The sequence below is a fragment of the Ranitomeya imitator genome, chromosome 3 (assembly GCF_032444005.1).
Source record: "Ranitomeya imitator isolate aRanImi1 chromosome 3, aRanImi1.pri, whole genome shotgun sequence".
NCBI classification, from domain to species: Eukaryota; Metazoa; Chordata; class Amphibia; order Anura; family Dendrobatidae; genus Ranitomeya; species Ranitomeya imitator.
This window is the reverse complement of record NC_091284.1, coordinates 707,049,971-707,066,626: the sequence shown is the minus strand read 5'-3', so window position 1 is coordinate 707,066,626 and position 16,656 is coordinate 707,049,971. Positions and strand designations below refer to the sequence as shown.

Here is a 16,656-nt window from a genome sequence, read left to right as displayed (position 1 = left end):
ACATAACACTGCTCTTCCTTTTAGTGTCAGATTGGCCATTGGGCCTCTTATGGCTTTAGGGCCTAGGTGTAATTGTATAAGGTCATTCGCTCCCTACTATTGAATTTGTGGCTATTGCAGAACTGTGACTTACAATATTACATCACAGAATCATTTATTCGGGGTACAGTAACATAAGATTTTTGCTTTTTCTTCCCTACAGTTCTTGGGGCTTTCCAGACTGAAGAGTTAAGTCGGTCGTGACTCTATGTGAGTGCAGACTGCCGAATCGGGACACTGCGCAATGCATACACTGCCACGATTCCCCTTCAAAGTGCGGCTGGGCAGTCACATGACGGCCTGTATGTGACTTCAACCTGGAAATCCCATTTACTTTGGAGCTCACTAGCAATGAAATGTTTAAGTGAAAGATCCTGCTTCCTAAAAAGCCAATTAACCCGTCAGTATGTTTTCGGAATGTAGAAGGAAAATGTATGAGCGCTGAGTCATCCTTATCTTAAAATAGTAGCTGGCCAGTACATTCTGCTTTAGATACATCAGCAACACATTCATCAAGGTGATAACAAACAATTTTAAAGCATTGTCTAAATCTACAAGATAAAGAACAATGCACTGCGAATTTACCATGTACAATATTAATAATGAAAGATGAGCAAAAATAATCAACAATTGCATTTAGCAGGAGGCATAATGGATACATAGGTAATACAGAGCGAGACTTGACATTGTTGTGTTTTACCTAATATTCAGGGTCTAAAGAGGAATATTCCTTGTGGAGTATGCGAGGACGAAGTAAGGAGACTTAAAGGTCATGCAATATTTCTCTGTGAATTTTAATAGGCAAATAACCTACAGAGAGAAAGATCACTAGAACTCTAATGCCACCTATTGGATGTAGCAATCCTAAAAAGTAAACATTAACCCCTCATCCCCTTTACTCCCGAGGGTGGTTTGCACGTTAATGACCAGGCCAATTTTTACAATTCTGACCACTGTTCCTTTATGAGGTAACAAGTCTGGAACGATTCAATGGATCCCGGTGATTCTCAGATGTTTTCTCGTGACACATTGTACTCCATGATAGTGGTAAAATTTCTTTGATATGACTTGCTTTTATTTGTGAAAAAAAATGGAAATTTGGTGAAACTTTTGCAATTTTCCAACTTTGATTTTTCATGCCGTTAAATCACACAATTCACACAAAATACTTATAAGTAACATTTCCCACATGTCTACTTTACATCAGCACAAATTTGGAAACAAAAAGGTTTTTTTTGTTAGGAAGTTATAAGGGTTAAAAGTTGACCAGCGATTTCTCATTTTTACAACACCATTTGAAGTCACTTTGAGGGGTCAATATGATACAAAATACCCCCAGTGACAGCAATCTAAAAACTGCACCCCTCAAGGTGCTCAAAACCACATTCAAGAAGTTTATTAACCCTCTAGGTGCTTCACAGGAATTTTTTGAATGTTTAAAAAAAAAATGAACATTTAACTTTTTTTCCACAATATTTTTTACTTCAGATCCCAATTTTTTTTTCCCCAAGAGTAACAGACGAAATTGGTTGTGCAATTTGTCCTGAGTACGCTGATACCCCATATGTGGGGGTAAGCCACTGTTTGGGCGCATGACAGAGCTTGGAAGGGAAGGAGCGCCGTTTTCAATGCAAAATTGGCTGGAAATGAGATCGGACACCATGATGCCTTTGGAGAGCCCCTGATGGGCCTAAACAGTGGAAACCCCCCTCAAGTGACACCATTTTGGAAACTAGACCCCCCCCCCCACAGGGGGCTTATCTAGATGTGTGGTGAGCATTTTAAACCCCCAAGTGCTTCACAGAAGTTTATTATGTAGAGCTGTGAAAATGAAAAATCATATTTTTTCCACAAAAATGATCTTTTCACCCTCAATTTTTTTAATTTAACCGAGGGTAACAGGAGAAATTGGACTCCAAAAATTAATGTGCAATTTCTCGAGTACACCTATACCCCATATGTGGGGGAAAACTACTTTTGAGGCACAGTGCAAAGCTCAGAAGGGAAGAGGCGCCATACTGGAGTTCAGATTTTGCTGGAATGGTTTGAGGGTACCATATCACATTGGCAGAGTCACTGAGGTGCCAGAACAACAGAAACCCCCTATATGTGAACTCATTTTACAAACTACATTCCCCAATAAATTGACCTAGGGACGCAGAAATGCCTCACAGAACTTTATACCACTGAGCGGTGAAGAAAAAATAAATTACATTTTTACCACTAAAATGTTGTTTTAGCCCCAAGTTTAACATTTTTCTAAGGGCTAATAGGATTTTTTTTTTTTTTTTTACAACAACCTGAGGTCCATTTTTTCCTGAGTGCGCTAATACCCTACATGTAATTGGGAAATATTTTTCAGACACAGTGCAAAGCTCAGAAGGCTAGGAAAGCAAGATTTTAAGGTTACGGTTTGCAGGTGCCATGACCCACTGGGAGAGCCCATGAGGGCCAGAACAGCAGAACCCCCATAAATGACCCCATTTTACGAATTACACCTCTCAATGAATTCATATAGGGGTACAGTGATCATATTAACACCATGGGTGTGTCACAGAATTTTATACCATTGGGCAATGAAGACAAAATAACTACATTTAGCGAAGTCTCCCTAAGCTAGAAGATCGTTGGATACAGCCGGGACCAGCTGCTTCGAAAGCATCACCAAACCAGGGATTCAAGCTTCAGGAGGCTAATTTGCATATTCCAGGTGCCTTCTGGGAGAAGCGAAGTCTCCCTAAGCTAGAAGATCGTTGGATACAGCCGGGACCAGCTGCTTCGAAAGCATCACCAAACCAGGGATTCAAGCTTCAGGAGGCTAATTTGCATATTCCAGGTGCCTTCTGGGAGAAGCGAAGTCTCCCTAAGCTAGAAGATCGTTGGATACAGCCGGGACCAGCTGCTTCGAAAGCATCACCAAACCAGGGATTCAAGCTTCAGGAGGCTAATTTGCATATTCCAGGTGCCTTCTGGGAGAAGCGAAGTCTCCCTAAGCTAGAAGATCGTTGGATACAGCCGGGACCAGCTGCTTCGAAAGCATCACCAAACCAGGGATTCAAGCTTCAGGAGGCTAATTTGCATATTCCAGGTGCCTTCTGGGAGAAGCGAAGTCTCCCTAAGCTAGAAGATCGTTGGATACAGCCGGGACCAGCTGCTTCGAAAGCATCACCAAACCAGGGATTCAAGCTTCAGGAGGCTAATTTGCATATTCCAGGTGCCTTCTGGGAGAAGCGAAGTCTCCCTAAGCTAGAAGATCGTTGGATACAGCCGGGACCAGCTGCTTCGAAAGCATCACCAAACCGCGCGCCTTACGGCGCGTGAATTTTTGCCTGTAGGACATTATTGCAAGAGAGCTTGGCTGAGTAGATTACACAAGAAGGAAAACACACAGCAAGTCAGCAGGATCTAGGAGCAACATGGCAGATGTGACAACCTACATGGTGAGCTGCAGCATGTGCTACATGTTCACAGATCGACCAGAAGAAGAATCCAATTTCACCTGTCAGAAGTGTAGACTAGTGGCCCTTTTAGAAGAAAAGGTGCGGGGTCTGGAAGAAAGAATAGCAACTTTGAAACTCATCAAAGAGAATGAAGACTTTCTAGACAGAACAGAAGCATCTCTACTGGTCACAGAAGGTGCAAAAAGTGTCAGAGAACCTCCAAAAGCAGATGAGTGGAAGCATGTGACCAAAAGAAGCAAGAAGACCATGGAGAAATCACCAACCACACAACTGAAGAACCGATATCAAATCTTTGTAGAGGATGAAGATGGCACACCTAAGAATGAAGCAATACCAGCAAGCAAAAAAGAAAAGGGCACACAGCAACAAGTGACAGCAAAAAGTACAGCCAAGAAGCAACGAAGAGTGGTGGTGGTGGGAGACTCACTACTGAGAGGCACCGAAGCAGCCATCTGCAGACCGGACATAACTGCAAGAGAAGTATGCTGCCTTCCAGGTGCGATGATCAAGGATGTGACCGATAGGATACCAAAGCTCTTCAGCTCCAAGGACGTCCACCCATTTCTTCTGATACATGTTGGCACCAATGACACGGCAAGGAAGGACCTACCGACAATCTGCAAGGACTTTGAAGAGTTGGGGAAGAAAGTAAAGGAACTGGATGCACAGGTAGTTTTTTCTTCTATCCTTCCAGTAGACGGGCATGGCACCAGGAGATGGAACAGGATCCTTGATGCAAACAACTGGCTAAGACGATGGTGCAGACAACAAGGATTTGGATTCCTGGACCACGGTGTGAATTACTGGTATGATGGACTCCTCGCCAGAGACGGACTACACCTCAACAAACCTGGGAAACACACATTCGCCAGAAGACTCGCTACACTCATCAGGAGGGCGTTAAACTAGAAGAAGAGGGGACGGGAAGAAAAACATTAGACTCGAACAAAGACGACCCAGGAAAACATACTCAGAAGGGAGGTAAGAACATTTCTAAAACAATCCACAGTGAGGAGATTGGAACAAAACAAAATCCTCTAAACTGCATGCTCGCAAACGCCAGAAGCCTGACAAACAAGATGGAAGAACTAGAAGCAGAAATATCTACAGGTAACTTTGACATAGTGGGAATAACCGAGACATGGTTAGATGAAAGCTATGACTGGGCAGTTAACTTACAGGGTTACAGTCTGTTTAGAAAGGATCGTAAAAATCGGAGAGGAGGAGGGGTTTGTCTCTATGTAAAGTCTTGTCTAAAGTCCACTTTAAGGGAGGATATTAGCGAAGGGAATGAGGATGTCGAGTCCATATGGGTTGAAATTCATGGAGGGAAAAATGGTAACAAAATTCTCATTGGGGTCTGTTACAAACCCCCAAATATAACAGAAAGCATGGAAAGTCTACTTCTAAAGCAGATAGATGAAGCTGCAACCCATAATGAGGTCCTGGTTATGGGGGACTTTAACTACCCGGATATTAACTGGGAAACAGAAACCTGTGAAACCCATAAAGGCAACAGGTTTCTGCTAATAACCAAGAAAAATTATCTTTCACAATTGGTGCAGAATCCAACCAGAGGAGCAGCACTTTTAGACCTAATACTATCTAATAGACCTGACAGAATAACAAATCTGCAGGTGGTTGGGCATTTAGGAAATAGCGACCACAATATTGTGCAGTTTCACCTGTCTTTCACTAGGGGGACTTGTCAGGGAGTCACAAAAACATTGAACTTTAGGAAGGCAAAGTTTGAACAGCTTAGAGATGCCCTTAATCTGGTAGACTGGGACAATATCCTCAGAAATGAGAATACAGATAATAAATGGGAAATGTTTAAGAACATCCTAAATAGGCAGTGTAAGCGGTTTATACCTTGTGGGAATAAAAGGACTAGAAATAGGAAAAACCCAATGTGGCTAAACAAAGAAGTAAGACAGGCAATTAACAGTAAAAAGAAAGCATTTGCACTACTAAAGCAGGATGGCACCATTGAAGCTCTAAAAAACTATAGGGAGAAAAATACTTTATCTAAAAAACTAATTAAAGCTGCCAAAAAGGAAACAGAGAAGCACATTGCTAAGGAGAGTAAAACTAATCCCAAACTGTTCTTCAACTATATCAATAGTAAAAGAATAAAAACTGAAAATGTAGGCCCCTTAAAAAATAGTGAGGAAAGAATGGTTGTAGATGACGAGGAAAAAGCTAACATATTAAACACCTTCTTCTCCACGGTATTCACAGTGGAAAATGAAATGCTAGGTGAAATCCCAAGAAACAATGAAAACCCTATATTAAGGGTCACCAATCTAACCCAAGAAGAGGTGCGAAACCGGCTAAATAAGATTAAAATAGATAAATCTCCGGGTCCGGATGGCATACACCCACGAGTACTAAGAGAACTAAGTAATGTAATAGATAAACCATTATTTCTTATTTTTAGTGACTCTATAGCGACAGGGTCTGTTCCGCAGGACTGGCGCATAGCAAATGTGGTGCCAATATTCAAAAAGGGCTCTAAAAGTGAACCTGGAAATTATAGGCCAGTAAGTCTAACCTCTATTGTTGGTAAAATATTTGAAGGGTTTCTGAGGGATGTTATTCTGGATTATCTCAATGAGAATAACTGTTTAACTCCATATCAGCATGGGTTTATGAGAAATCGCTCCTGTCAAACCAATCTAATCAGTTTTTATGAAGAGGTAAGCTATAGACTGGACCACGGTGAGTCATTGGACGTGGTATATCTCGATTTTTCCAAAGCGTTTGATACCGTGCCGCACAAGAGGTTGGTACACAAAATGAGAATGCTTGGTCTGGGGGAAAATGTGTGTAAATGGGTTAGTAACTGGCTTAGTGATAGAAAGCAGAGGGTGGTTATAAATGGTATAGTCTCTAACTGGGTCGCTGTGACCAGTGGGGTACCGCAGGGGTCAGTATTGGGACCTGTTCTCTTCAACATATTCATTAATGATCTGGTAGAAGGTTTACACAGTAAAATATCGATATTTGCAGATGATACAAAACTATGTAAAGCAGTTAATACAAGAGAAGATAGTATTCTGCTACAGATGGATCTGGATAAGTTGGAAACTTGGGCTGAAAGGTGGCAGATGAGGTTTAACAATGATAAATGTAAGGTTATACACATGGGAAGAGGGAATCAATATCACCATTACACACTGAACGGGAAACCACTGGGTAAATCTGACAGGGAGAAGGACTTGGGGATCCTAGTTAATGATAAACTTACCTGGAGCAGCCAGTGCCAGGCAGCAGCTGCCAAGGCAAACAGGATCATGGGGTGCATTAAAAGAGGTCTGGATACACATGATGAGAGCATTATACTGCCTCTGTACAAATCCCTAGTTAGACCGCACATGGAGTACTGTGTCCAGTTTTGGGCACCGGTGTTCAGGAAGGATATAATGGAACTAGAGAGAGTACAAAGGAGGGCAACAAAATTAATAAAGGGGATGGGAGAACTACAATACCCAGATAGATTAGCGAAATTAGGATTATTTAGTCTAGAAAAAAGACGACTGAGGGGCGATCTAATAACCATGTATAAGTATATAAGGGGACAATACAAATATCTCGCTGAGGATCTGTTTATACCAAGGAAGGTGACGGGCACAAGGGGGCATTCTTTGCGTCTGGAGGAGAGAAGGTTTTTCCACCAACATAGAAGAGGATTCTTTACTGTTAGGGCAGTGAGAATCTGGAATTGCTTGCCTGAGGAGGTGGTGATGGCGAACTCAGTCGAGGGGTTCAAGAGAGGCCTGGATGTCTTCCTGGAGCAGAACAATATTGTATCATACAATTATTAGGTTCTGTAGAAGGACGTAGATCTGGGTACTTATTATGATGGAATATAGGCTGAACTGGATGGACAAATGTCTTTTTTCGGCCTTACTAACTATGTTACTATGTTACTATGTTACTATGTTACATTTTTACCACCAAAATTCTGTTTTAGCCAAAGATTTTACATTTCCACACAAGAAGTGGGTAAAAATGGCACCAAAATCTGTCCCAAATTTCTGCTGAACGTGGCAATACCCCATATGCGTCTGTACAGTACAACTTAGCCATAGGGAGAGACTCAGGAGGAACGGAGGGCTATTTGCTGAATTAAGTGAATGGGTCTGTGCACATGTGAGTGTGTTCCCACGGACCGTGTGTCCATGGGCAAAACACGCTGACATGTCCGTTTTTAATGTCAGCATGGGCTGCAAAAGGTCCCACACACATGCACACGCATAACACACATGGATGTCATCCATGTGACACGCATCAGCACTGGGGAAGAAGCGTTACAGTAAGCGCTGTTCTCCGGCACGGAGTGCTGAACATGGCTCTCATCCTTCTCCCTTGCTCTGCTGGCGATCGGCGTGAGCAGGGGAGAATGATGAGTTACATTTACGTGATAACAGAGACTGCAGGCCGCCTGCGCTATAAATAAATAAATGAAAAAATTGGCGTGGGTTCCCCTGTATTTTCTATAACCAGCCAGGCAAAACTCTCAGCTGGGGGCTGCAACCCTCAGCTGTCAGCTTTAGCAAGGTTGGTTATAAAGAATAGAGGGGTCACCATGCCAATTTTTTTAACTATTTAAATAAATAATAAAAAAATAAATGGCTTCGGTTCCCCCCCATTTTTGACAGCCAGCCTAGCTAAAACTCACAGCTGGGGGCTGGTTTTCCCAGGCTAGTAAGGGGCCATGAATATTGCCCCCCCCCCCTCCCAGCCTAAAAATAGCAGCCTTCAGCTGCCCAGAAAAAGCACATCTATTAGATGCGACAATTCCCACTTGCCCTGTAGCTGGAAAGTGGAGTTCATATTTGTGGGGTTGAAGTCACCTTTGTATTGTCATGTGACATCAAGACCACGGCTTAGTAATGGAGAAGTGTCTATAAGACGCCTATCCATGACTAATCCAATCGTTGCATGGTAAATAAAGACACAGCCAGAATAAAGTCTGTTATTAGAAATAAAACAAAACACAGTTTTCCATTTTTATTTCACAATAACAAACACAGTTATACTCACTAAAAGCCTATTCCACCGAAGCCCTTGTTCTCCTGTAATAAACCAAAAATAAAAAAACAACAATATCCCTCACCTATCTGTAGTTCTGTCCCATGCCATAATGCATGTCTGGGGAATAATTAGTTTCAACCTGGATGGTGCCAAGATGCGACCGCCCAGGCTGAGAACCACTGGTGGATGAGAGCGCACCGTCAGTGACCGGTGGTAACATCATAGAGGTTACTTCCGGTCATGGAGGATATGTTCCCAGCCTCGACGAGCTGTGCCGAGATCCCTGCTAGCACTGTGAGCGCAAAGGTGACATCGTGAGCGATCATCAATGCAAATCAGGTCTCATTTGGCTAAATGAGAGGATCATGTGGCAATGTTCGCTGAATGGGTTAATTTCCACTATTAGGATAACTAGATTCAATAAGTGCCACTAGAGCTCTAGTCCTCTTTCTCTTTGAAGAGACTATTTGGATATTAAAATCACAAGAGAAGCATTGCATAGAATTATGTCTCCTTACACTGGCTTGGCACCCTCCACAAGGAGAAATGTTGTCTTTTAGACCCTGTCAGAGGTCTCTTACTTAGTCAAATCAGATCCCCTGCTTTGATCAGATCCACTGATGAGTGGCAAGCAGCCCTAAACATGTGTCTGCAAATGGAGTGTATGGTTTAGCTTCTTATCCTAAGTCATGTGGCAAGATTGATTAAAGGGTCAATAGTGACTTTTAGGATTGCTACCTTCAGTTAGTGACACTAGAGTTCTTGCCCTCTTCCTCTCTTAAGAGACTATTTGTATACTATCTAATACTGTCGCTATGTCCAGTGTAGAATTAAAAGGTTTGTCCAGGACTTTGATAAAGATGATCTATCCAAGGGAAAGACCATCAATATATTTAGAAATGCAGCATCGGTCACCCCTACTAATTAGCAATTTGCAGCTTGCGCTTTGACCGGGTGTAGACAGTGTATGGAGCTGGAACAGCTCGGCTCCATACACTGTGTAATAGCTGTTCTCAGGTAAAGCTTAGCTCTTATTGAGGTGGATGGCACAGAGCTGCAATATTTTACAATGGCCACTACAGAGTGTATAGAGCCTAGATCTTCCAGATCTGTACACTGTCTATATCCAACTATAGTGGGATCTGCCAACAGATGATCATGGGCGGGAGTGTCAGATACCCACTAATAATATCCTACAGCACCTGTAGAAGGTAATATTTTAGATCGCATAATACATTATTTACTTGCGTGATTCTTAGTTATTTTTACCTTGCCGTCTCTTTCCATTCAGCATCCTCTCCATCTTTAACACAGATTTCATCCAATTCTGTAAAAAGCTCATGGGGCACATGTTCTTCATCCTCTTCTGTCCCAAGGATGAACTGCACTCTTTGGGATGGTGTGTCTACAAGAATGATAAGGGTATACTTTTTTACTTTAGCCATTACTTATATTCAGGGAGACACCAGTGATATTCACATTCTCTCTTGTGAAGGCTTGGAAATATAGCAGTCGGCTAACTTTTTCTCTGGTGCTGTTGGAAGATATTTGGTGTTAACTCTCTGATTCTGCTCAAAATAAGTTGCTTCCCCCTTGTTTGTCACCCTTCTTCTCTTTAGTGTACAGTGGAGACTGACCAGTGCTCATCTCCCCCCACTTAGTCTTCCAACACTTGCGTGACAGCGGGCCATGTATACCTGGATTGGGGAAATATATCTACCAGGATGGGGAATATTAGTACAGAATTTAACACTTTTTTTGCTTCAATTTTTTTTAATTTTCCTCCTCTAAAACCTAGATATGTCTTATGGTCCGCTGCGCCTTATAGTCTGAAAAATGCAAAATATAACTATGTAGTCCAACTATTCAAAGACAAATGTTAATACGTCTGATCAGAAGAGGCTAATCTGGTTATGTGATTGCAAAATGACTACATACCATGAGCTAGTGACTCATCATGGCCTTCCTCTTGTATAACTCCCTTCATGCGGTCTCGTTTTCTGTGCTTCTGTCCATGAGTTCGATGATGTCTATGGCTTTGCCGACCCAGTGGCATCCGAACGCCAACATACAATGTTCTGTGCCCTAAATACAGAATATGAGATAATATTTAATACATTAATTCTTATTAACAGGGTCCCCAGCTACTATCAAGCTCTATCATTATTATATGTGCAATATCTTAAAAACATTTAATGTATTGGTTTCCAGAAGACCTTTATGAGTAGACCAATCAGACAAACAGTCAACTAAGGCTAGTTATATACATTAAACAAATGTCAAATGCTTTCATCTGATAATTATTTTTAGGCTTGCATATTTGTTGAAGGGGAACAAGACACTGCCAGATCTCTTGCCAGCTGTTTACTTCCCGTAAGAGCAAAGATTTTGGCAAGTTTAACACACCAAATCCTTCTGATCTTAAAAATCTGCTATTAGAAGAAAAGTGCACATCTACCAGTCCAGTTGAAGCCTTTTAAAAGTGATATTTGCACTACCTCCCCTGTAGGTGGGTCTTTTAACATTGTGGCCATTGCTACTTGTTTTACCGCCTTTGGATGAATTTTAGAAAAATTGCCTAAATCATACGGGCTGTTGAAATTAGTTGTACTGTTCAAAAACATTCAATGTAAAAAATGAATGGTATTGATTTAAACTACTTTAACATTGATAACCTATCCTTAGGATAGGTCATTCAAGTATGATCAGTGGGGTGCCGATAGTTGCTGATAGTTGTCAGAAGTGCTCATAGTGTCCAACCCCCTCCTCAATGCAGGATTCACTAAACCATCTTGGACAGATGTCTATCCAGCCTCTGTTTCAACACGTCCATTGTTCTAACTTATCTAGATCCTTCTGAATCCTTTGTCTTCTCTAGTGTTAAGGTACCGTCACATTAAGTGACGCTGCAGCGATATAGACAACGATACCGCTCGCTGCGTCGCTGTTTAGGTCGCTAGGAGACGTCAAACACTGTAACAGCTGAACGATGCAGGAGCGATCCAGTGACGTACTTATCGTTCTCGCTGGTTGTTCGCTCCATGAAAAACCATTGCAGGCATCTTTGCTTTTGCTGTCAAACATGACGAATCACGCCAACCTGACGACCAAATAAAGTTCCGGACTTTCAGCTATGACCAGCGATATCACAGCGGGATCCTGATCGCTGCTGCGTGACAAACACAACGAGATCGCTATCCAGGATGCTGCAACGTCACAGATCGTTGTCGTTCTCGTTGGTAAGTTGCTTAATGTGATGGTACCTTTAGCTATCCCTCCAAGCTTTGCATCATATGCAAATTTAATCAGTTTACCTTCAGTTCCCTTATCTAGATCGTTTATAAAAATATTGAACAACACTGGGGCCAGGACAGAGCCTTGTCGTACTCCACTTGAAACACTCTTCCAATTGGATGTGTAACTCTTTGAATATGATCACTGAGCCAGTTATGAATCCACTTAAACTGTAGCCTTGTCAATCCCATACTTTGTCATTTTTTCAATAAGGATAGTATGAGATACTTTATCAACCGCTCTGCTGAAGTCGAGATATGCTAAATCTACCGCATTTCCCTGATCCACCCAGTCAGTTATTCCATCATAGAAGGAAATTAATTATTCTAGCATGACTGGTTTGCTACAAACCCATGGCGGCTCTGGTTAACTACTATATTATTATCCAAGTCCTTACATATATGCTGTTTAGTAATTTGTTCAAATTTCTTTCATGGAATAGAAGTAAGGCTCACTGGCCTGTAATTTCCTGTCTACTTTCCTTAATTGAAGATAGGGACAACATTTTCCCTTCTCCAATATTCTTGGACTTCTCCTGTTTTCCAGGATTTTTCAAAGATTCTGGCTAAATATTCTAACTCTTTCAATACCCTAGGATATACAATGTGTACCAAATTATTTTGCAAATTGGATTCAAGGTTCATAAAGATTTAATTATTTTGTTTTTCAAATAAACTTGTGGATGGTATTGTGTTTCAGGGATCAATGGATCACTGAAATCAATCCTAAACACATGTGATAATTAGTTTTCCAAGTGATTCTAATTAAAGGAAAGCTACTTAAAAATTATGTTCCACATTATTAAGCAGGCCACAGGTTTCAAGCAATATGGGAAATAAAAAGCATCTCTCTGCTGCTGAAAAGTGTTAAATAGTGCAATGCCTTGGACAAGGTATGAAAACATTAGATATTCCACGAAAACTTAAGAGTGATCATCATACTGTGAAGAGATTTGTGACAAACAGAGCACAGAGAGTTCATGCAGATAAAGGCATATTGAGGAAGGTTTCTGCCAAATTAAATGGATTAAGAGAGCAGCTGCTAAAATACCAATACAAAGCAGCAAACAGTTATTTGAAGCTGCTGGTGCCTCTGGGGTCCCTCGAACCTCCAGGTGTAGGATCCTTCAAAGGCTTACTGTGGTGCATAAACCTACTATTCGGCCACCCCTAAACAGTGTTGACAAGCAGAAACTGTTGCAGTGGGCCCAGACATACATGAAGAATAGTTTTCAAACAGTCTTGTTTACTGATGAGTGTCGAGCAACCCTGGATGGTCCAGATAGATGGAGTAGTGGATGGTTGGTGGATGGCCACCATGTCCCAACAAGGCTGCGACGTCAGCAAGGAGGTGGAGGAGTCATGTTTTGGGCCGGAATAAGGGGAAACAGCTGGTAAGGCCCTTTAAGGCTCCTGAAGGTGTGAAAATGAACTCTGCAAAGTATATAGAATTTCTGACTGACAACTTTCTTCCATGGTATAAAAAGCAGATACGTGCCTTCAGGAGCAAAATCGTCTTCATGCATGACAATGCACCAAAGAATACCTCTGAGTCATTGGCTGCTATGGGCATAAAAGGAGATAAACTCATGGTGTGGCCACCATCTTCCCGGAGAACCTTTGGAGTATCATCAAGCAAAAGATCTATTAGGGTGGGAGGCAGTTCATATCAAAACAGCAGCTCTGGGAGGCTATTCTGACTTCATGCAAAGAAATACAAGCAGAAACTCTCCGAAAACTCACAAGTTCAATGGATGCAAGAATTGTGAAGGTGATATCAAAGAAGGGATCCTATGTTAACATGTAACTTGACAAACATAGAGATTGGAACAGCACCAGGGCTCGCCTTCTGGTTCTATGCCCCTTTGCTTATTTCACCGATATATACCAATTGCGTTTTCCAGATAAAGCTACTGGATACGGTGCTCTGCTCAATAAGTAACAGTAAGCTTCATATCTCATCAAAGGATAATAAAAGAAGCGGCACTCACCAGTTTGCTGAAAAAAGTTTCTTTAATGCAGCCTTAATCCATGCTTACAGGCTATTCAGACACGTTGCAGGTGATTCACAATCACCTGCAACGTGTCTGAATAGCCTGTAAGCATGGATTAAGGCTGCATTAAAGACACTTTTTTCAGCAAACTGGTGAGTGCCGCTTCTTTTATTATCCTTTGATGAGATATGAAGCTAACATGTAACTTGGCCTGTTAGGTTGTTTTGGAGTTAAATAGCTTTTTTGTTCAGTAAATGTGAACTCCTAATGCTGCAAATTCCACAAATGAGCATTTTCAGTTCTTTAAAACATATCAAATGTTTAGACATTCTACTGTGCCTAATAGTTTTTATTCATTTTGGAGATTATACTGTTATCATTGGGAGGTTTCTTCAATAAAATTTGATGTATAATCTAACAGGTGATGACTTTTATTAGACTCACTGTCATTTGCACCAACCATTTAGGAAAATCCGAGAAAAATATAATTTGCGTAATAATTTGGAACATGGTGTAATTCATTTAGGTAAGATAAGTGTTCCCTCATCATCTCTCTTTATAGATTGTGTGGATTCTTACCGAGTATAAGCCGACCTGAGTATAAGCCGACCCCCCTAATTTTGCCACAAAAAACTGTGAAAACTTAATGACTCGAGTATAAGCCTAGGGTGGGAAATGCAGCAGCTACCGGTAAATGTCAAAAGTAAAAATAGATACCAATAAAAGTAAAATTAATTGAGACATCAGTAGGTTAAGTGTTTTTGAATATCCATATTGAATCAGGAGCCCCATATAATGCTCCATAAAGTTTACGATGGCCCCATAAGATGTTCCATATTAAAATATGCCCCATATAATCCTGCATAAAGGTCAATAAAGGCCCCATAAGATGCTCCATAGACACATTTGCCCCATATAATGCTGCACAAATGCTGATTATGGCCCCATAAGATGCTCTATAAAGATATTTGCCCCACATAGTGCTGCACAAACCTTGATTATGGCCCTATAAGATGCTCCATACAGACACTTGCCCCATATACCGTAATGCTCCACAAACGTTAATTATGGCCCCATACAGACACTTGTCCCATATAGTGCTGCACAAATGTTATGGCCCCATAGATGCTCCATACAATCACTTGCCCCATATAGTGCTGCACAAACGTTATGGCCCCATATAGTGCTGCACAAACGTTATGGCCCCGTAGATGCTCCATACAAACACTTTCCCCATATAGTGCTGCACAAACGTTATGGCCCCATATAGTGCTGCACAAACGTTATGGCCCCATAGATGCTCCATACAAAACACTTGCCCCATATAGTGCTGCACAAACGTTATGGCCCCATAGATGCTCCATACAGACACTTGCCCCATTTGCTGTTGCTGCGATAAAAAAAAAAAAAAAAAATCACATACTCACCTCTCCGTCGCTCAGACCCCCGGCACTTTCAATAGTTAAATGCTCCTCGTTCCGGCGCCACTCCATGTTCAGCACTGACGTTCAGCAGAGGGCGCGCACTAGCCACGTCACCGCGCCCTCTGACCTGAGTGTCACTGCTGAAGACAGAGCGGCGCCGGACGAGGAAAGGTGACTATCGCGCAGCGCAGTGCTCCCCTCCCCGATATACTCACCTGGTCCTGGCGCTGTGCAGGTCCCTGCTTCCCCGACCCCGCAGCTTCATCATGTACTGAGCTGTCACCGTTACCGCTCATTACAGTAATGAATATGCGGCTCCACCTCCATAGGAGGTGGAGCCGCATATTCATTACTGTAATGAGCGGTACCAGGAAGAAGCTGCTGCAGGGACCTGCAAGGACCACGCCTGGAGTAGGTGAGTATTATTAGACAACCCCCGCTCCCCCTCACCTGCCGACCCCTGGGTATGACTCGAGTATAAGCCGAGAGGGGGACTTTCAGCCCAAAAAAGTGGGCAGAAAATTTCGGCTTATATTCGAGTATATACGGCATATTATCTTGATGACACCGCAAAAATCAGTTGATGTTACATTTGCTTTCTTAGAGAACACAGATGCACAATAGGAACTTAAAAGTTTGGCTTTCTCAACATAATTTTTGACCAATTCACCTTCTTCATCCTTTAAAAATCCTATAGCAAAATCCTTTTTACTGCTTTTGGTCTCCCTTGCAAGCCTCACTTCATTACTGGCTTTAGCTCTTCTAACACTTGCTCTGCATTCCTGCAAACAGCATTCTTGTTTAGATATGGCCCCCTCATTCCATTTAATATACATTTCTTTTTTTCTTTTTAACAAATGATTAAGTTCTGTGTTCATCCATCCAGGTCTCTTTAAATGTTTCCACTCCATTCTCCTTTTCGGGATTGTTACCGATTGTACAGTGAGAATTTCATTTAGCAAAATCTCCCATCCTTCTTGGACATTTCCGTCCTTTAGAACATCCAGCTTTGAACCTTCCCCTACCCTCTTTTCGAGTCGATTAAAATCTGCTCTGGCCTTCCTTCTTTTCTAATCTAAAATTAAATGATAGCATGATTGCTGCCTCCTAAATTACCAGCCACCTTTTTACTTTCTCAACCATTTCTTCCCAGATGGTAAGAATTAGGTCCAAGATTGCAGATCCTCTTGTTCAGCTTCTACCTTTTCATAAATAAAGTTGACAGCCAGAGAAGATAATAATTTTCTGGACCCAGTACATTTGCCTCACTGAGATTCCCAACAAATATCTGGATAGTTAAAATCTGCCATGATCACTTTGTCGCACATTTTTGAGAACAGAGACATCTGATGTAAAAAATAGTTCATCCATATTTTCAGTCTGTCCAGGTGGCTTATACTAAACA

At 41.8% G+C, this 16,656-nt stretch overlaps 1 protein-coding gene across 2 annotated transcripts in view; it reads right to left on the bottom strand.

The window, feature by feature from the left end:
- Window positions 1-16,656, bottom strand: part of LOC138670889 (electroneutral sodium bicarbonate exchanger 1) — a 346,456-nt gene that overhangs the window by 134,293 nt on the left and 195,507 nt on the right. For both annotated transcript variants that reach the window (XM_069758639.1, XM_069758640.1), the window contains exons 3-4: window positions 10,479-10,625; window positions 9,810-9,945 (exon numbers count right to left, since the gene is read on the bottom strand). In XM_069758639.1, coding sequence (XP_069614740.1) covers window positions 9,810-9,945; window positions 10,479-10,625 — 283 coding nt within the window. The remainder of the gene's footprint in view (window positions 1-9,809; window positions 9,946-10,478; window positions 10,626-16,656) is intronic.